The sequence below is a fragment of the Lissotriton helveticus genome, chromosome 7 (assembly GCF_964261635.1).
Source record: "Lissotriton helveticus chromosome 7, aLisHel1.1, whole genome shotgun sequence".
Taxonomy (NCBI): Eukaryota; Metazoa; Chordata; class Amphibia; order Caudata; family Salamandridae; genus Lissotriton; species Lissotriton helveticus.
Genome location: NC_136068.1, coordinates 121,832,519 through 121,853,057, shown reverse-complemented (window position 1 = coordinate 121,853,057; position 20,539 = coordinate 121,832,519). Strand labels below are relative to the sequence as shown.

Sequence of the window (20,539 nt, the reverse complement as noted above, 5' to 3'; positions counted from 1 at the left end):
CTACCGAGCCACCCCGAGGCGCACCCACGGGCCTTTCTGCTGCCACTCCTGCAAGTTCACCTGCTTTCGGACCTGCACTACACCAGCACCGACCAAGACGAGCACCAGCAGCAGCCTCCTGAAGTGCATCCTGCTCAACACCCGCTCCGTCCACAGACACGCCGTCGAACTCTGGAACCTGCTCGATACCACAGCCCCAGACGTCGCCTTCCTCACGGAAACCTGGATGAACGCCTCCTCAGCGCCCGACATCGCCATCGCAGACGGCTACAAGATCATCCGGAGGGACCGCGTCAACCAGACAGGAGGAGGCATCGCCATCATCCACAGGAACACCATCCGTATCACGACCAACACCGACGATACCCTCGCACCCGCCGAACACCTGCACTTCCAGATCCACATCAACCCCAAGACCACCCTCAGAGGCACCCTCATCTACAGACCCCCGGGACCACGCACACAATTCAGCGAAGACATCGCCGACTCCATCAGCCCGCACGCCCTCCCCTCCGCTGACTACATCCTCCTTGGGGACCTCAACTTCCACCTGGAGAACAACAACGACCGCAACACCACCACCCTGCTGGACAACCTCGGACTCAAGCAGCTGGTGACCACCCCCACCCACTACGCCGGAAACACACTCGACCCCGTGTTCTCATCCAGCAAGGACATCACCTTCAGCCACGCCACCGGACTCCACTGGACGGACCACAGCTGCGTCCACTTCAGCTTCAGAAGGACCACGATCCACCACCACCAGCAACAGGTTGCACGCAGAAGCTGGAACAAGATCACAGCCGACCAGCTTGCGACTTCCCTGAGCAAAAACCCTCCAGCCGGCGCAACGAACCCCAGCCAGGCGGCCACCAACCTAACAAAGTGGATCAGCAACTGCGCAGACGACCTCGCCCCTCTGAGGACCCCGCCTAGCAGACCCGGCAGCAAGAAAACCCCATGGTTCACCGACGAACTCAAGAGCTCCAAGAGGAACTGCCGAGCCCTCGAGAAAGCCTGGCGCAGAGACCCAGCACCGGACAACATGACTGCCCTCAAGCTCGCCACCCGAAAACACCACCAACTGATTCACGCCACCAAGAAAACTGCTTTCAAGGAACGACTGGACAACAACGCACACAACAGCAAGGAACTCTTCAACATCGTTAAAGAGCTCTCCAACCCCAACGCCGGAAACAACGACATCACCCCTTCACAAGACCTCTGCAACTCCCTCGCCTCCTACTTCTACAACAAGATCGCGGACATACACAACAGCTTCACCACTCAACCGACGCACGCCACGACCGAACCACCACCCCCCACCACCACCCTCCGCGCCTGGACCCCGATCAGCACCGAAGACACCGTCCGCACGATGAACTCCATCCACTCCGGTTCTCCGACCGACCCCTGCCCTCACCACGTCTTCAACAAGGCCGACGCTGTCATCGCACCCCACCTGCGGGACATCATCAACACCTCCTTCGACACCGCTACCTTCCCAGAGAGCTGGAAGCACGCCGAACTCAGCGCTCTACTTAAGAAGCCATCAGCCGACCCCACCGACCTCAAGAACTACCCCCCATCTCGCTGCTCCCGTTTCCTGCAAAAGTCATCGAGAAGACCGTCAACAAGCAGCTGGCCGCCTTCCTCGAGACGAACGGATCCCTCGACCTCTCGCAGTCTGGATTCCGAGCCAACCACAGCACCGAGACTGCCCTGATCGCAGCCACCGATGACATCCGAGCCCTGCTCGACAACGGAGAAACAGCGGCCCTCATCCTCCTAGACCTCTCCGCGGCCTTCGACACTGTCTGCCACCGCACCCTAGTGCAGCGCCTCAGCAACGTCGGAATCCAGGAGAAGGCACTGGAGTGGATCATCTCCTTCCTCGCCGGAAGGACACAGAGAGTCCGCCTCCCCCCGTTCAGGTCAGAAGCCACCGAAGTCATCTGCGGCGCCCCTCAAGGCTCCTCGCTCAGCCCAACCCTCTTCAACGTCTACATGAGCCCCCTCGCAGCCATCGCACGCCAACACAACCTCAACATCATCTCCTACGCCGACGACACCCAGCCGATCCTCTCCCTCACCAACGACCCCACCGCCGCCAGAGCCAACCTACACGAAGGGATGACAGACGTAGCCAAGTGGATGAGGAACAGCCGCCTGAAACTGAACTCGGACAAGACGGAAGTCCTCATCCTGGGATCCTCACCCTCCGCCTGGGACGACTCCTGGTGGCCCCCCGCCCTGGGCAGCGCACCCAAACCAACAGACCACGCACGCAACTTGGGCTTCATCCTGGATTCCTCCCTCTCCATGACCAGACAAATCAACGCCGTCTCCTCGTCGTGCTTCAACATCCTGCGCATGCTACGTAAGATCTTCCGGTGGATCCCCACCGAGACCAGGAAGACGGTCACCCAGGCCCTGGTCACCAGACGTCTGGACTACGGCAACTCCCTCTACGCCGGTACCACCGCCAAACTCCAGAAGAGACTCCAGCGGATCCAGAACGCCTCAGCACGACTCATCCTGGACATCTCCCGTCGCAGCCACATCTCCGGACACCTGAGAGACCTGCACTGGCTCCCGGTCAACAAGAGAATCACCTTCCGTCTCCTCACCCACGCACACAAAGCCCTGCACAACCAAGGCCCAGGATACCTCAACAGCCGCCTGAACTTCTACGCTCCCACACGCCAGCTTCGATCGACCGGCCTCGCCCTCGCCACCGTCCCCCGCATCCAAAGAGCCACAACAGGAGGAAGGTCCTTCTCCTACCTGGCCGCCAAGACTTGGAACTCCCTCCCGACCCACCTCCGCCTGACCCAGGAGCACCTCGCCTTCAGGAAGCAGCTCAAGACCTGGCTGTTCAAGCAGTAGCGGACCCCCCCCTCCCCTAGCGCCTTGAGACCCTCCGGGTGAGTAGTGCGCTATATAAATGCCTTGATTGATTGATTGATTCATGGGAAGTGAAGCTGAGGAAGACCACCCCCTCTGCCCCTTGGTTTAATGAGAGGCTGAGAGCTCTTAGGCAGGCCTGTCGCCGGCAAGAGTGAGCATGGAGGAAGAACTATGATGAGCATAAAAAAGCTGCTCATGAGAGCAGGATTAGGGAATATAAGGTAGCTCTCAAAAAGGAAAAAATGCTATATTGCACCAGTAAAATTGATTCGGCTTCTACTAAAGAACTCTTTAAGGTGGTGCAACAGCTCTCTTTTACTCCATCGGCTGGAGATTTTGATGGCTCTCAAACTTTTTGCAATCATCTGGCTGATTTTGTCCAGCTCAAAATCACCAACATCTACGAACTAGAAATATGTAAACAAAATAATTACATGCAGCAGCCCCTAGGTAGGGAGCCACAGTTGAAACCTATTCCTACTTTGAAGTCATCAGACCTAGAGTCCAACTCACTCTCAGCTGTTCCATTTCTTACCCCTGAAATGATGGAACAGTATCTTGTGAATACCAAATCAAGTTCACCCCTGCAGTTTTGCATATGGCAGCTGGCTTTGTTGGTTGCTCTTGCTTCGCTAATGAATAAAACAGTCTCCTCTGGCTACTATCCGTAACTCTGGAAGAAGACGGCGATCAGGTCTCTTCTCAAAAAGCCCAATCTCAATAACAAAGATCCTAAAAACTATCACCTAATCTCATTTCTCCCGCTTCCTGCTAAAATTCTTGAGAGCCTTCTTAATGGCTACCTGATGGAGTTTGTGGCTACCTGATGGAGTTTGTCGAAGATCAAGGATGGCTGGACACATCTCAGTTCGGATTCCTGAAACATCATGGAACTGAGACCACACTTGTTACAGCCACAGACCATGTTAGACGGTTAGTTTATAAAGGGTAAGGCGCAGCTCTTATTTTGTTAGACTTGTGGGCGGCCTTCAACGCCACCTCCTCTTCTCTGCTAGTTGAACACCTACAGGGCTCTGGCATTACTGTAATCTTTTCTTAAGGATCGCTCCCAGAGGGTGATGCTAAATCAGTATCATTCAGATGTCTTTTACCTGCCATGTGGAGTACCGCAGGGCTCATCTGTGAGCCCAATGCTATTTAATCTTTACATATCTCCACTTCCTAGTATCATTCGGTCCTAATGGCTGTATGCTGTATCTTACACTGACGATACACAGATCATTGTGTCCATCCCTAAAAATTTGGCAGCCACCACTGCTAACTTCTCCCACTATATGGCTGCACTTGCAGGCTGGATGAAAAGCAATTTCTTTAAATTAAACTGGGAAAAGACCGAGGTGTTGCTCTTTGGGACACAAGCCTCGATTTGGAATGATAACTGGTGGCCAGGCATCCTAGGTGCTCTGCCTGTTCCTGCGGAGAAGGCCAAAAATCTTGGACTAACTCTGGAAAGCAAACCTTTGCTTAATGGACAGGCCAGTTGCACGGTAGCAACCTGTTTCTGGCTCATTAGGAAGTTAAATAAAATCTTACCTTTTATTCCCTTCTCAGCGTGGAAACAGGTGGCTCTGGCATTGGTCATGTCCAGAATGGTCTACTGTAATGTCCTATATCTGGACTCCAACATGGGCACCCAGGCAAAACTGCATGTAGCACAGAACGCTCTTGCTAGAGCGATTATTGACATCCGGCATCGCCATTCTGCTGCTGCGGGACTTGGCGAGCTGCATTGGCTCCCCATTAGACAGCGGATCAAGTTTAAAGCAATCTACATTGTACAAAAGGCTCTCTACCAAGAGAGTCCAGCTGGGATCAGGGAGATGTTCCACTGGTACATTCCTGGCAGAAATCTTCGTCAGCCCTCTCCTGAATGAAAGTTTGCAAGACGATATGGGGGGGGGGATGATGGCAAAGCCTTCTTTGTTGCTGCTGCTAGACTTTGGAACTCTCTCCCACAGTCTTTGACTAAGATAATTGACACCTGCCTTTTAGAAAGGCACTCAAGGCTTGGCTGTATACTATTTAGGCAGCCCCTACTAAAGCACACAGGTTGAATGACCGTTGGCTGGCGGCTGACTGCTGTAATTTTAGCACCTTGATGCCTGTGGGCAGTTGTTGCGCTTGTCAAATATCAATCAAACCAAATCAAAGTGGAAGCCATGATGGTGTCCAAAGACTTGCAGAACATGTATTTCCATACACCGATCCTGCAGTCTCTCAGAAAACAGTTGTGGTTTATTATAGGATCCACTCACTACCTGCTGACAGGCCTCCCACTCAGGTTGCACCTCAAGCCATCACCAAGATCATGTCAGTGGTTGCTGCACATCTGAGAAAGTAAGGGGTCTCTGTATTCCTATACCTAGAAGATTGGCTACTCAAAGCAAGCTTGCCACAGATGGTGTTGCATGACCTACAAAGAACAGCATCCCTGCGACTTGAGCTTTTCCATCAGTGTGCCAAGTCTCACCTAGAGCCCTATCAGAACCTCTTGTTCAAAGGGGTAATGTTGGACCTAAAACTGCTTTGAGCTTCCCCCCTTCCCAGAGGATCAGGGACATTTGCGATTTGATTCCAGTGTTTTGGGAGGGAGCCCAGATTCCAGTCATGATGGTTCTTCACAAGCTGGGGTCCTGCATCTGCCTATTTGCATATGCATGGTGGCACCAGAGGGCTCACCAGTGGTGCCTACTCAGGCAGTGGTTGCAGCACAAGGCAGATCTGTTAGACTTGATCACGATCTCCAGAGAGACTGCGACAGATGTGGTCGGTGGAGGAAGACCTGTCCAAAGCAATGCCTTTATACCATCAACAAGCTGTAATTATGATGGTGATGGATGCACCTACCCTTGGGTGGGATGATCATCAGGGACAACTGAATACCAGAGGCCACTGGTCTCCAAAAGAGCAGGTGCTACACATCAACCTGCTCTAGTTCTTCTACCACTCAAAGCCTTCTTAATGTTCCTTCGCAGTCAGTTCAGCCATACAGTGTATAAGTACAATGTGGTACATCAACAAACGAGAAGGAGTGAGGTCTCATCTCCACTATCAAGAAGTGCTATGGCTTGGCCACACCATCATGGGATCTGGCACGTCTCCAACGATCTTGCTGGCTGTCTGACTACCAGAGACAACAGCCTCAGTTGGCGTCATCTTTCTGACCACAAATGTTGCCTATACCCTGAGGTTGTTCAGTACATCCTTGCCCAGTAGGGTACCCTTATGATGGACCTCTTTGCCACTCAAAAAATGCTTGTTTCCCACAGTTTTGTACCTTTCAGTATCTGCTGGAGGAAGTCTTGGGCATGCAATTCAGTTGAAGTGGAGCTTTCCACATAGCTATTCTTCTCCTCCCATTCCCTGGACTCCTTAAGTTCTGAGGAAGATTCACCCCGACTGGATCCAAGTCATCCTCATTGCTCCGCACTGGCTGAGAAGTGTGTGGTGTGCAGACTATGTGTCTCCCGCTCAGTCCACCTATTTGGGTTGTTTCCTCTCCCATTTGGAGAGGCAAGGGCTTATACTTCCAAAGCTTCCAAATTAATGCCTGGAGATTGAGTGGGGACCACAGAGCTTCTACCGGTTGCCTCCAGAGGTGGTCAATGAAATATTGTCAGCTCATTACCCCTCCACTAAGATTGTCTACTTTTGGAGATGCAGTAGGTTTGCCCCCAGAACGTGGACCACCCTTGAAGGCTTGCCTAATGTAGGTCCTTTGTTTGACGCTCTTGCTGGTTCTGCAGGGCACCATTACTGGATACACTGCCACCATGCCATAATTTCGCTGCCTTCCAGATCCACCCTTTTCAAATGTCCCATCATAATTAGGTTTTTTAAAGGGTTGACTTACTTATTCCCTCACAACTCCTTTTGTGATGCCTCAATTGGATTTGAACCTTGTTTTGACTTTTCTGATGGGTGTCGCCTTTGAGTCCTTCCAAACTGTCCATTTGCGCCTTTTGATGTTCAAGACAGTTTTTCTGGTGGATATTGCTTTGGTGAGGACTGTCAGTAAGTTACAAGTTGTGAGCGTGTGCTCGCCCTTCACATGCTTCTTCCTGACAAATTGATCATCAGAACTAAAGTGGCTTTACTTTCAAAGGTGGGGACTCCTTTCCATCTGGAGGAATCTCTACCCTTCCTACTGTCTACTCTTCACATCATCTAACCATTGAGAAGGAGAGATTGCACTGGCTGTACCACAGAAGTTAGTTTTTACATGTCCAGCAGAAAATAGATCTGACAATCAGCTATTTATGTGATTTACAGGCAACAAAACAGACAATGCAGTCCAGAAAAGGGCTCTGTCCCACTGGATAATACTTTGTAGAAAGAAGTGCTACGCTCTTGCCAGGGAGGAACCCCTGGAGAGATGAGGGCTCGCTGCAGCAGAGTAAAGCTTTCCACTTCTGCACTCACCAGAGGTGTCCCTGTGGCTGAGATCTGTCATGAGAGGACATGTGCTTCCCTTTAACACCTTCATCAAGCATTATTGTTTAAACTCAGAGGTGAGAATGAATGGCAATTTTGTACATTCAGTGGTCCACGATTTCCTCGTTTGATCACTCCTTCAGCCACATCACCTGGGAAGAGTACTGCTTTGGAATCTATTCAACATGTGAGGAATCTACAGGTAGACGTACCCATCAGAAGAACAATTTACTTACCTTTGGTAACAATCTTTCTGATACACTACCTCCTACAAGTTTCCTCTCTGATCTCACCCACCTGCCTGCTCGAACAGATAGTCATCGGCAACATTAAAAAGGTTCCAATTTAGATTGTTGCACTGCCTCCAAACGTAATTTCCTTGTCTCTGCCGTTAAGGGCTTGTAGAGAATAGATGGGGTACTGACGATGGTGCACAGGGTTGGGTGTTTTATGGCTCCAATCGGGTGACTGTGGCCGCAATGGAGCCAGCTCTTCTGATGGCAAGGGAGAGCATATAAGTTTACAGATCGAGTCTGACACCTAGAGTTATTTAACAGCTGACAATTCTACAGGTCGCAAGATTATCGAAAGATCGTTACCGAAAGTAAGTAACTTTTTCATTTGTTTCAGGAATCTCTGGCCTGAACACTCAACACCAGCAGAGATCATAATGTTTTATTCCATTACTTCCTTGATAAAGTTTCAATACAGTCTATGACAAGGACCATCACCACAAAGCCTCTTCCAGGTATTTCCGTAGGGACTTATTCTAAGAGATTTGATTCCGCTTCTGCCCTGTCCTATCCTTCATACTGGCAAGAGTATGACAGAGAGGTTTAGAGAGAGACCAGATGAGTCACAAAAGTCAGAGGAGGTCGCCCTCCAAATATTCTAATTGGTGATTCTTCTCTGACATGGCTGACATTTTGAGCGCAGAAATCAGAATGGACTCAATATGCCATTCAGAGTAGCCATTCTCCTTATTCAGTAAGACACAATATGAGCAGGGGCCTGATTACTAGAATGAATTTAGACTACTGAAAATATTGTCTTCCTCTCCTTTCTCGCACGTCACATCTTTTACCCAGTAGGGCAGGAACTGCTTTGTCTAGGGACACTTTGACCTATTCACCTTTCAGACATGTGGAATGTTTGCTAGGTGAGATTCTTTGCAATGCAGAAACAGGCGCTGGCAATTCACTCAGTTTTGAACCTTTTCAAGTTAACCAATTTTCTGCTTCGTGGGCTCTTCTAAAGAAATATTCTTGTCAATGTCTTAGAATCTTTTCAGTAGAGGTATGGTTGTGTGCGAAGGATCTGCAAGACACCTATTTTCACAACCCCATTTGACTGAGGGGGAAAGAGGTGGGGACAAAGCAAACATCATCAGGTTTCCTTTCCCTTTAAGTCTGCCTTCAGAGTGTTCACCAAAGGCATGTCACCGGTAGAACCTCACTTAAGGATGAAAGGATTACTACGACTAATCAATAAGAGCTCTCTGGCCTCCATAAAAATCAGCCCACTTCTTTTTAGAATGCTACGAATTATGTAACCAAACTATTTAGTGATATATTATAATCTTACCACATTTTTGTCATTTTCAATCAGTTGTAGAACTTCTCATTGACCAAGGACATTATTGAGTAGTATCAGGATGTGTCTGTCCTTATCAGTGCCTGGTAGAATGAAAGTCCTGTCTTGCCCCGATCATAGTTTGTCTGCTAGATAGCTGTGGTTTTATGGTGCACGTATGTGTATGATAAAGATTGAGTAACGTTTGTTTTAAGTATTGTGAGGAGGCTTATGTGAAGTGTACTGTTAGGTATCTCAGCCAACTATATAACTTTGGTGTGCTGCACAACTGGGATAGTGCTTTGGAGTTGGAAAGAAAGGTACTCTTTTATAGTTTCTCAAAGATTTGCTGGAGTTTTCCTCCAATCTTAAGGGGCTTCATCCTAAAATAAGAGTATCTTAAAGCTCAGTGAATCTTAAGTTTAGAAGCAAGCGTCAATGCAATGTTTTCCACTGCCCTTCCCAAAATCTCTTTCAGTTACTTCACTGTAGGGTGGGCGGAATGCGTGGAGTTTCACTCCACAGATTTCCGTGGAGTAACATAAAAACTCCACTAAATTCTGCAGTTCTGTGAGTGGGCAGAATTGGAACGTCGTCCAGATTTTTAGCACTAGGAGCTTGTTCTGCGCTGCATAATCAGCGCGAACTGCACCACGCCGCGAGCCAGAGGTCACTGCTTCTTTGCTGCCGCTCAAGTAGAATTTCTACTTGAGCAGCAGCTTTCTCACCGGGAGCAGCAGGTTTCTGAATGCAAACAGTCGTGATTGCCCGTGCTGAAAAAATCTAGCCGGGTGCCGTTGTAGAGCCTAAACAATCATGTTCGGAACGCCATTTCTCGCTCGCCAATTTAACATTGGTGAGCCGCACGTGAGAAAAAACTCTGCCAAGCAGCCGTTGGCAGAACATTGCTGAAACTCTGTGGTACAAGCGTAATGTGTAGTGGGCAACACTCAGTGAAATCTGCCAGCAGAGTGGGATTCATCGCCCACGTCTACTTTACACCTTCTTCTGCCCACCCCAATGGCACACTTTCTTTTTGACAATTTCATTACATGGTCACCAGACATAAGGTGATGTTTTACCTCCTTTGGCGACAAGATTGAAATATAATCCTCATAGATAACTCGAGCCTTCTCATCGATGTTGTGTTTGTTGCACTCTGTTTTGAGATCTTCACAAGCGAGCCAGAAGAGCATGTTTTCTTCACTGTACTCAGTCCGTAAGAATTCACGAAATACATTGCGGCCTGCAGGGTTCTTCATCAGCTTGTCGAAGGATCCAGCCCAACCATGGACTTCATCAGGGCTCGGTTTGGCGCTGTCATGGCCAATCATACCAGAAAGAAAAAGACAAAAATAATATTATTTTCTGTCTCTACAAAACAATTTCCCTTTGTAGAAATACTTTGTAAGTACAGGGAACTTCATCTATGCCAAGTTTAACATAGCTCCAAAGATGTATCATCATTGACTCAGCAGTTGGCTTTTAATGTAGATTAATTCTGAGTTAGAAAGTTTGCAAAATAGAAATCTTCAAATACTGTTGCAGATTAGGCTCTTTTAAAGAGGAGTGTAAATTTCATTTGTGGAGACTAAAACCCTCTCCCTAAAAGCACCTGCTTTTCAAGGTCCTACAGTCACAACCGTGTGTGCCAAATCTCATGAGGCTACCAGCTGCCTTACTGTTATCCTTGGAGGAAGGTATATCAGGACTTTCAATACTATGCCAAAGAAGCTCCTTAACCTCTACCGCGCTAGCGGGTTTTCCCGCTGTGCTCTGAAATTTAAAAATCGCGCGTAACGTGACAAAGCCAGCTCGTCATCCGCGTAGCGCAGGTAACGCCCATGACGAGCTGGCTTTGTCATCAGCGCTGAAGGGGTTAAATACATGTACAGTATTGTATTGCTGAGTGTTTGTTCTGTCGACACTTGCAGAAAGAATAACAGAGGGCAATATTACTTCTAGTTTATAACGAACATGATAAGTTAGTATTTTGTGCTGCCATTTACCTTCTTCGTAGATCTTTTTTTTTTTTAAATACCTCCAACATCACAGAGACCAATGTTACAGACACTTTTAAAATACTGTGGCTGTTAAGTGATATAGGGCCTGATTTATACTTTGGCGGTCAGATTAAGTATAGTCGTCATGGCAAGTACTTTAGTTCTGCCATGGTGAGGGTACTCTGCCCGCCAAAGTTAAAGATGTCTGCCAGCTCAACTGACATCTCTTGCATTTACAGGAACCACCGTCATTTTCTGGGGTGCTCGGTGGGTTCTTCACTTTAGCAGTAAGGTCTGAAGTTTCTCTCCTGGGTAGTTATTTAGACGATCTCCTACTCACACGTCTTTGCTCAGATGAATCCGGCTCTGCTAGTATCACCTGCAAATGCTAGAACTATCGGGGGATAGAGATCATCGCGAAGTGCTCGCTCCCTGCTACTGAAACCATAGATTTTCCATAAAAGAAAACGTGCTACAGAGCTTTCTCGGGTATCGTCCCGAAGATTTGGAACTCTCTGCCTCTAGATGTCAGCCCGATTTCATCCACCGCTTACGTCAAAAAAGAAGTGAAAACATTTCTGATTAAAAAGTTTTTGCCCCAAGATCACATGCATGTTATTCATTTACTGATTTTGACTGCTACAGTGCTGACTCCCAATAGAGGTAAAGCTTATTATTTTGTTTATACTCAATGTCTGTTCTTCGCTCGTATATGTGACTAGTTTTGATCCCACACCTATATCCTACCTCCCCTTCATGTAAATCGCTCTGATGCCCTCTAGGGTCATGTTCACGCTATATAAAACTTTATTAAAAAAAGAGTGACCGGACAGTGTATTGGCCAGGCACGTTTAATACTCGGCCAGTGCTATTATTAGTGAGCTGCTATAGTGTTTAATTGATTAGCACCTACCCACTTGGAATGAAAAACCCAACTAGACAACCCATTCACACCAAAAGGAAAAACATAGATGGCTATGCAGTGAATGAATACAAAAATCTGTCCGCAGTTTTAATCATTTTGTATTTGGGGATTACAAACATATGTTTTGATAATTTTTATACATAGGTTACAAATATGCTCATTGGTGAGTGCTGATAAACATGCTCATGGATGACCACTATACAATTACAAAAACACATGCTAAAGTTCAACCATGGCTTAGCCGTCTGTAGCCACTTTCATCGAAGTATGTCTTCTGAACTGATTTGAGTTGCGGCAGGTCAGTCTTGCATATGGTGAAATACCAAACTGGCGGCTTTGGAAGGGCCGGATATGGTGTGGTAAAAGGTGTAGTCTACTCTGCTTACTGATAACAGGCAGTTGCTCTTTGATTACAGTTCCTAACCTGAGGCATGCAGTGAATACAGTCTGACTCGTAAATGTGCTTTCTGGTTACCCGCCTCCCCTACCTACATCAATACTACCATCATACAGATGTCTCTTGCTTCAAGCCATAACTGACCACCAAATCATGGAAGAGCCCCACCTAAGTCAAAAGAGAGTTACCCCAGTGCACTTACCATGCTTCACAGATTGGTATGGTCTCCAGCTTTGCGTCACGCGAGGGTCTTCGTAGCCGGTCCCGGTCTTCATTCCTAACAGTAAGATTGGAAGGTAGTAACCACATTTACAGTTGAAGACGCATAGCATGCACACTCATATGGGACGCTACTCACCCAGGTGTACTTGCATGTATAAAGTCTTGCTTGCTGGGTGGCGAGTCGCTTAAGCTGAATTGGGCTCCCTACCTTGCACAGATCCACATGTGGAGCCCGTTGCTAATTGCAGAGAGAATCCCTCCTAAGCTTATGAGCAGAGGCCTCTGTGTTTAATGTGCTGTCACTTGCTCAGCCTTGTAACAACCCGCTGTAGTCCATCGCATGACATGAGATTGCTTATATTGCTTCACAAAGTGCCCAAGGCGCCAGAGGTCTTTCAACCTACCTAGCAAATCCTGTGCTAAGTAGCAAAATTTGTGATGGTGAAAAGTCAAATCACAATGTCTTTGGGACTCAATGTCAGCATTGCAATTCCTTGTGAAGCACAAGGAATATGGAGCGCCAAACAGACATTCGACCCTTACGATTCGCAAGGAAATGCTGATGCAGTCACAAAGCATGAAAAGGTTAAGAGCTACCTTGGTCAGTCGGTGACCATTTGCTCAATGGATATGTCTTGAGCGGCAGCTTCCACTGTGCAAATTACAGCAGTTGATCTTGGGAGGTGGAACTTGTTTCGGCAGAGCACACCCTGGCCTTGGTGGGCCATAAGTTGCCATCATTGCACTTAGTGAGTGCAAAGATGGTGGTCTGATGTCCCTTCCAGGCCCCAATCTCTGAATTCCTGTAAGTTCATAGGAATTCGCAAAAGATACACCGTCCCCCGAAGATACATGTGTGCTCAGAAAGACACCCACACAAGGAGCCACACTAGCCACAATGTTGGAGCCACTGACAAACACCTGGATATCAACACATCTAGTCACTCACATGTAGTCAGAGACGCAAAGTGTCATGGCCATAGTCACACATGAAATCTCACGCACGTGGATGAATTCCTCGATCCACATCTACACCCAGACAGTGTACCGTGCACACATGGGAGTCCTTCAGACATTATCTCACACTTTTGTGCACATCCAGAGAGACCCTCGCAGACCTTTGCCGACATCCAGTCATATGTGCACCATCCCATTCACTTGCAGTTATATCGCATGCCCATCCAGGTATCCATGCACACACTCACATGCATTTTACTTAAGAGCAAGCAGCATTTCTCATGCCACAGCCCCCTTTACCATTGCACCTGATAAGCTCCACATTGTCCTGAATTCATTTTGTGAAACCATATATACTGACTGGGCTTCGAAGTGTGCATTCATGCTCTTGTTATACTTACTAGTCTCATTACATAAACGCAGAGGTTTTCTTTTATTGAATATTATTTCAAAGGTTAAAAGCTTCCCGAGTATACTGTTACATAGCCAATCAGGTTAAGGAATGGTTGAATGAAACCAGACATTTATAATTCTGCACCTGTATCATCTCTTATCAATAAACGTTCGTAGTGGTAAAGTATTAGGAGGAAATGGCCGCCCCGCGCCCCCCCCCCCCCACCCTCCACACACACTTCTTTTTTTACGACTTGTGCCCTGGGTGCAACTTCCCTGTTACGTCATGACCTTTGCTGCCCCATGGTTCCGGTCCGTGGGCTGTGATGTCTAAAATCAAGGTAGAATTTCTGATAGCGAACCCTGAAATCAGACTACGGAACATATATTTTCTGAACTTGCACGTAAACACGTTCAAATGCACAGGCTAATGTCCGAGAAGCCTGCTCAAGCCGTAAATGCAGCCGGGTAGTTTCACACATATGGCCGAAAATTCAGGGGCATATCACTTCCTGAATTGAGTTGAAATACTGGAACATCGGCCGCAGAGTATATATACACCATCCCAATCAGGTAACAGAGTAACATCACTCTGCGGAGGCAGCCCTGCTGAGCCAGTGGGTCTGTAGCAATCCCCAATCACAAACCAGGGCTTTAAGTGGGCCAAGTCTCACCGGGTCTGAGCACCGGCAGTTTTTTAAAGAGGGCCTCGAAACGGGTCTCTATCGGGCTCTGTTTTGTGCCCTGGCACAGGCGGTCCGTGTTTTTTGTCCGGACTGCAGTGACAGCAGCCTGCTATCACTGCAGTCCGGAAAAAAGTGCCAGGGCACAAAACAGCCCAATAGAGTACTATTTCGAGACAGCAGGCACATTGATGTGCGCTGCCCACACTACTCACTTCTAGAGAAGTTACAGCAGGCATTACGTCATGCCAGGTGAACGTTGTGGGGAAGGAAAATCCTTAAAAGAGTCCCTTTCTCTCTGGATTTCCCTTCTCTTTCTGAAACGCAAGAGCAGCAACATTGTGGTAGGGTCACCAGGGCTTTAATTGGGAGCTTTTTCAATATTATATGTAACAAGCCATAGTTGCAGCTTATTTATCTTACGCAACTAATAACCATTGACAAAGCTGTTGTCTCCCATATCTGGATGCAATGACAGAAACAGCAAAATACAAGTTGGGCGGCACACTATGCTAAACACGGGTTTGTATCGTAAATTTGTTAAAGCCACGCCCCTAATCACACTGGCCACGCCCCTTTGAGAGACCCCCCAGTTTTTTCATCCCACTTAAAGCCCTGACAAACCAACACAGAAGTTTCACCCATCCAAAGAGAAGGATAACCTGTCTATCGTCTCTCCTTCAGAGGACTGTTAAATAGCGAAATCGTATACTTTTTTTTTGTCCCGAAATCTCACAAAATTCCATGAAAATTTCACTAATTTGCCTTATCAGTATTTCGAGCTCTTTGTTTTACCCGAGCGCACACATCGCGTAAAAAACAGTTACAAAAGACTGGTTTTGAGCAGAAAATATTTTTATTGATGAGATATTTTTTGTGTGCAAACCAGTTTCCTGCTGGTTTCATGTGCAACTTTTTTTACACGGGATCACAGTCGGGTAAGAACAGTGACATGAAATCGCGTAATGCGTAAATTCGCGAGATTGTGCGAATTTCACAAATGGCGCCAGCGTAATTTCAATTGTACCCGGCCTACTACATCCCACGCCCCGTTCTTAAAGGCATTCAACTACATTTCCGCATAGACAAGGTAGGAGAGGGGAAGGTCTCTACATGTAGGTCTGTGAATATTATTTTGTAGTTTGAGAGTAATACTACTTTTATTTTGTAGTTTGTGAGTAATTCTACTGAAGTACTGCTTTACTTACAACAAAATGCAGGCTGTGAATAAGCCCCTATTTTCTCTCCCCGATTCATAGAGACAGCCAATTAGTATCCACTCTGTCCCTTCTTTTATAACGTTTTAAGGAAAAGCCTGTGTACAGCCATTATATCTACACATAGGTAATAAACAAAAAACAAAAGCAGTACATATTGCCAGAAACAAATGTTTCTTGGGACAGTGGAGGGAGGTAGAGCAGAGAAACAAGAACAAGAGGCTAAGCAGGCACACGTGCCACATGAAGCAGCCTTTTACAGAGTGCCTGGGATGAAAAACAGTAGGTAGCAGTGCTTGTAGGTAGTGCGGAGAGAAGGTGGGGGGAACTAAATTGGATAAGATGCATATTCAAAAGCAGGTAATGAAAGACATCACCTTTGCCTGGATAATGCACACTCCCAGACCTTCAATTTTTTCCATTTCCATGCATGACTAGTTTTTTCTTTGCATTGTGGGATTTGTAATCCTGATTGGCCTATTGTACCATCAAGGCGAGGCTCCCAGAATGCAAAGAAAAAACCTGCCTTGCATGAGCTACTCATGCGTGGATATGGCAAACTAGAAAACTCCTATTACATTATACAAAAGAAAGAAAACAATCCCTAAACAGGTCAGGCATCTGAAAGTGCAGAAAGAACACTGTTTACAAAGGCTGCTGAAAAACTGCCACCCAACTGCAGGCAATAAAGAGAGAGAAAGTTGTGAGGAGGCTTCCAGGTAGCCGCAGCACAGATATCTGACGCACCCTTAAAATCCGCCCAAGAAGTTGAAGTACCCCTGGTGGACTGCCCCTGAACCTGAGAAGGAGCGTCCGACCAAGAGACCCGTTAGGCTCACATGATAGTGGACTTTATCCACCGAGAAATTGTGGAATTAGACGGCGAGATCTCTTATCAGGCATCCCAAGAGTGACAAACAGTGAGTCAACCCTCCGAAAGGAGGCAGTACGCTCTAGATAGATGGTCAAAGCTCTACAGAGATCAAGAGAATGCAAAGCCAACTCTTCCTCCAAAGAGGGATCAGGAAAGAAAACAGGCCTAACAATATCCTCCAAGCAGTGAAACTGTGAAGGGATCTTAGGCAAAAAACTAGGACTTGGTAGCAGAACAACCTTGTAAAGTAAAAAACGAATAACTGGAGAAACTGACAACAACTGCAAAAAACACAGTTGATGGACAGAATGTAGAACAATGTCATACATTCACCCCAGTACAAGGATCTGGGCCTAAATCCATCGTTTTTTTTGCACTCCACACCACCCTGGGTTAGACACTGGCTATATGCAAATCAGCTCTGACCCTGTGCCTCATGGGAACAACTGGATCGACTCCGCAACCGCCACTGAACGCCTTGCGCAAAAGTCGTCAACCTCTCAGCAGCCAAACTCCCAAGATGGAGGCGCTGCAGTGAATACTGAGGTACAATTGGTGGGCTCAAGGGGGAGGGGTGGAGAGGAAAGAACCAAGGTGGACAAACAGCCAATTCAAGGAGAAAAGGGTACCACGACTTGCGAGACCACCATGGAACCGCCAGAATGGTTGACCAGTATCTTCTACAACTGGGAATCAAGGGGACGGGAGGGAAGCAGTGCAACAGGTCCCCGGCCCAGGGAATCGAAAGAGCAGTCGTTGCCCAAGCCTGGGGAGAGGGAACCAGGGAGCAAACGCGGGGAAGCAATGCATCGCCCTCAGGGGCAAACTGTTTCAACCAAGTCAAGTCAAGTCAAGTCAAAAAATTTGTATAGCGCACTACATACCCAGAGGGTTTCAAGGCGCTTAGGAAGGGGAGGAGGATTATTTGTCAAATATCCACGTTTTAAGCTGCTTTCTGAACGCTAGGTGGTTCTGGGTGAGGCGAAGGTAAGCGGGAAGTGAGTTCCATGTTTTAGCAGCCAGGTATGAAAAGGATCTGCCTCCCATGGTGGTCTTGTTGATGCGAGGTACAGTGGCGAGGGCTTGGCTGGAAGAACGTAGATGGCGGGAGGGGGTGTAGAAGGACAGTCGAGAGTTGAGGCAATCTGGTCCGATGTCGTAGAGTGATTTGTGTGCGTGGGTAAGCAGTCGGAAAGTGATTCTCTTATTGACGGGTAGCCAGTGGAGGTCTTTAAGGTGACCAGAGATGTGTTCGTTGCGTGGGATGTCTAATATGAGCCTGGCTGAGGCGTTTTGGATTCGTTGGAGTTTCTTTTGGAGTTTAGCGGTGGTACCTGCGTAGAGGGTGTTTCCGTAGTCCAGTCGGCTCGTGACCAGAGCGTGGGTGACTGTTTTCCTTGTTTCGGTGGGGATCCAGCGAAATGTTTTTCTGAGCATGCGAAGAATGTTGAAGCAGGAAGAGGATACGGCGCTGACTTGTCTGTTCATTGAGAGTGAAGAATCCAGGATGACGCCAAGGTTCCGTGCGTGGTCTGTCGGGATGGGTGCTTTTCCGAGGGCTTCCGGCCACCAGGAGTCGTCCCAAGCAGAGGGGGATGTACCTAAGATGAGGACTTCTGTTTTGTCTGAGTTCAGTTTCAGACGGCTTTGTTTCATCCATTCGGCAACTTCTTTCATTCCTTCGTGTAGGTTAGTTTTGGCGGTGCTGGGGTCATTGGTGAGAGAAAGGATCAGTTGAGTGTCGTCCGCGTAAGAGATGATGTTGAGGTTGTGTTGGCGTGCGATGGCCGCGAGGGGGCTCATGTATACGTTGAATAGGGTGGGACTGAGTGAGGATCCTTGAGGTACGCCGCAGATGACTTCAGAGGCCTCGGACTTGAATGGAGGAAGGCGGACTCTCTGGGTTCTTCCGGTGAGGAACGAGGTGATCCATTCAAGTGCTTTTCCTTGAATTCCGATGTTATTGAGGCGTTGTAGAAGGGTGCTGTGGCAGACTGTATCGAATGCTGCAGAGAGGTCGAGGAGGATGAGGGCGACTGTGTCTCCATTGTCCAGTAGAGTTCGAATGTCGTCTGTTGCTGCGATGAGGGCGGTCTCAGTGCTGTGTTTTGCTCGGGACGCCAAGTGTCCGAGGTACTTCCTGAAAAATTCGGGCAGAGAGACACATTCAAATTGATGAAGGAAACCTCCGACTGAGCTGGCCAGCAGGCCCATTCTCCCTCCCAGGAAGATAAACTGCAGTCAGAAAGAGAAGATTCTGCTTTGACCACAGAATCCACACTTAACTGACAGCAGATCTTCAGCGTGCAGTTCCTACTGCCAGAAAGAAAACACACAGGATGTGACATGGTGTGTTCCCCTCTTGCGGTGGTGCCTGGGTAATGGCGGCCATGTTGGTGGAACTTTTTGATTTTCGACTAGGGACATGTTCTGCCGGAGGGGAGATGGATCTCAAGCGGGAGGACTCCACCCAGGAAGACGGATGAGGAGGTAATCAATGCACGTCATATCGGACTTTATAAAGTAAGCCTGACTTTTTTCTCGTTCCTCTATATAGACACTTCCTAGTTTTTCTGTATCATCGCGATATAATTGTGATGTTTGATGGAGGGTACTTGATTCCATAATTATAACTTTTGATAAGTGGCTGATGATTTTTAAGTTGACCACATGATGGCACTGTTGCTTCGACGCTGTTTGCTTGGGAATCGATAGTTAATAAAGTAGCAAGGTGTTCTGTTTATGTTGAGAACATTTTGTTTGTGTTTGGGATGATCAGATATATGTCTCGTATCATGGGGTGGAATTCTCAAAGGTCGATCGAGGAAGCGCTTTCTGAAAGTTGCAAAAATCGCGTCACGGGCGGTTATGGGCCTTCCTACAAGGGCAGAAGAGCTAAAGAACTGAAACAATACCCACAAGAGAGGCGGTCTATGCTTCCCATTGTATTCAGTTATGCGCGATTCTTTTACTCAGGGTCACACTGACGTTTAAGTAATCCTAGCGGAAGTGCTAGTTAGTGGGATTTATAGTGGGATTTAAAAAAAATAAAAATATCTTCCAAAATGCAAGACACGTATTAAATTATCTCCATCGCAGTCCACAAAACGACATCTGTATGCAAGGACACCCCATGCCCTGCTCAGTCAGAGCAACATTAGAATTAGTGTAACCAGCAGTCTAAAAATACCACCACAAGAGGGCGCCAAACTGCAACAAATGGCCTCAAAGATGCCAATTTTCTTCTACTGGAGATGAAAACATGATTCGGACCGTTAAATCATATTACAAGTACAAAGCCACTATTAAATCGCCCAAACAAACTATATTTACAGACAGAAGTATCTAAAGCTTCTCCCTCCTGGAGAACGGCCGCACTCCATCATTGGACGAGGCTGCCTACATTGGCTTAAACTCAACGTGGATAAAACGGAAATTATAGTCCCTGGATCCGATATGTCCTTGTGACAACCTACATTCTGCCCATCTATCTTTGGGCCATTCCCACATCCCACCAGTGTGCTTAAAACGTTAGCGGTACAAAGATAATAGGATCTAGGCTGGTATTCTGTAACAGTCTATATTTAGTCATAAATCCTCACTGATTCACTGCTTAAAGTCGCTAGGAGCTCCTTGCTTTAGTCCAACTTCTGCTGTCCGTAAATCTCTACACTGGCTTCCTGTTCAACAGCGCGTTATTTTCAAAACTGTGTCATCTATGCCTTGTCACCCGCAGAGACACCACCCTAAAAAGAACTCTCCGTTCATCGAAGTTAACCTGGTGCCATTTTTCCGTCTGTGTCCCTATCATTTGCAAGAAGCTTCCCAAAGACCCTGAACTTATGTCAGATCATCTTGCTTTTAGTAAAGCTCATAAAACCCTGCTGATCTGTTAATGGTGGCTTCTGCTTTTCTTGACCATGTCATTATT

General features: G+C 47.5%; 2 protein-coding genes across 8 annotated transcripts in view; one reads left to right on the top strand and one right to left on the bottom strand.

Moving 5' to 3' along the window:
- The window catches only part of RGS19 (regulator of G protein signaling 19), a 265,173-nt gene that overhangs the window by 8,783 nt on the left and 235,851 nt on the right, over positions 1-20,539 (bottom strand). For both annotated transcript variants that reach the window (XM_078651657.1, XM_078651658.1), the window contains 2 exons: positions 12,465-12,539; positions 10,020-10,254 (listed from right to left, as the gene is read on the bottom strand). In XM_078651657.1, the coding sequence (XP_078507783.1) occupies positions 10,020-10,254; positions 12,465-12,539 (310 nt within the window). The remainder of the gene's footprint in view (positions 1-10,019; positions 10,255-12,464; positions 12,540-20,539) is intronic.
- The window catches only part of TCEA2 (transcription elongation factor A2), a 620,358-nt gene that overhangs the window by 594,555 nt on the left and 5,264 nt on the right, over positions 1-20,539 (top strand). The gene's annotated exons all lie outside the window — the stretch shown is intronic.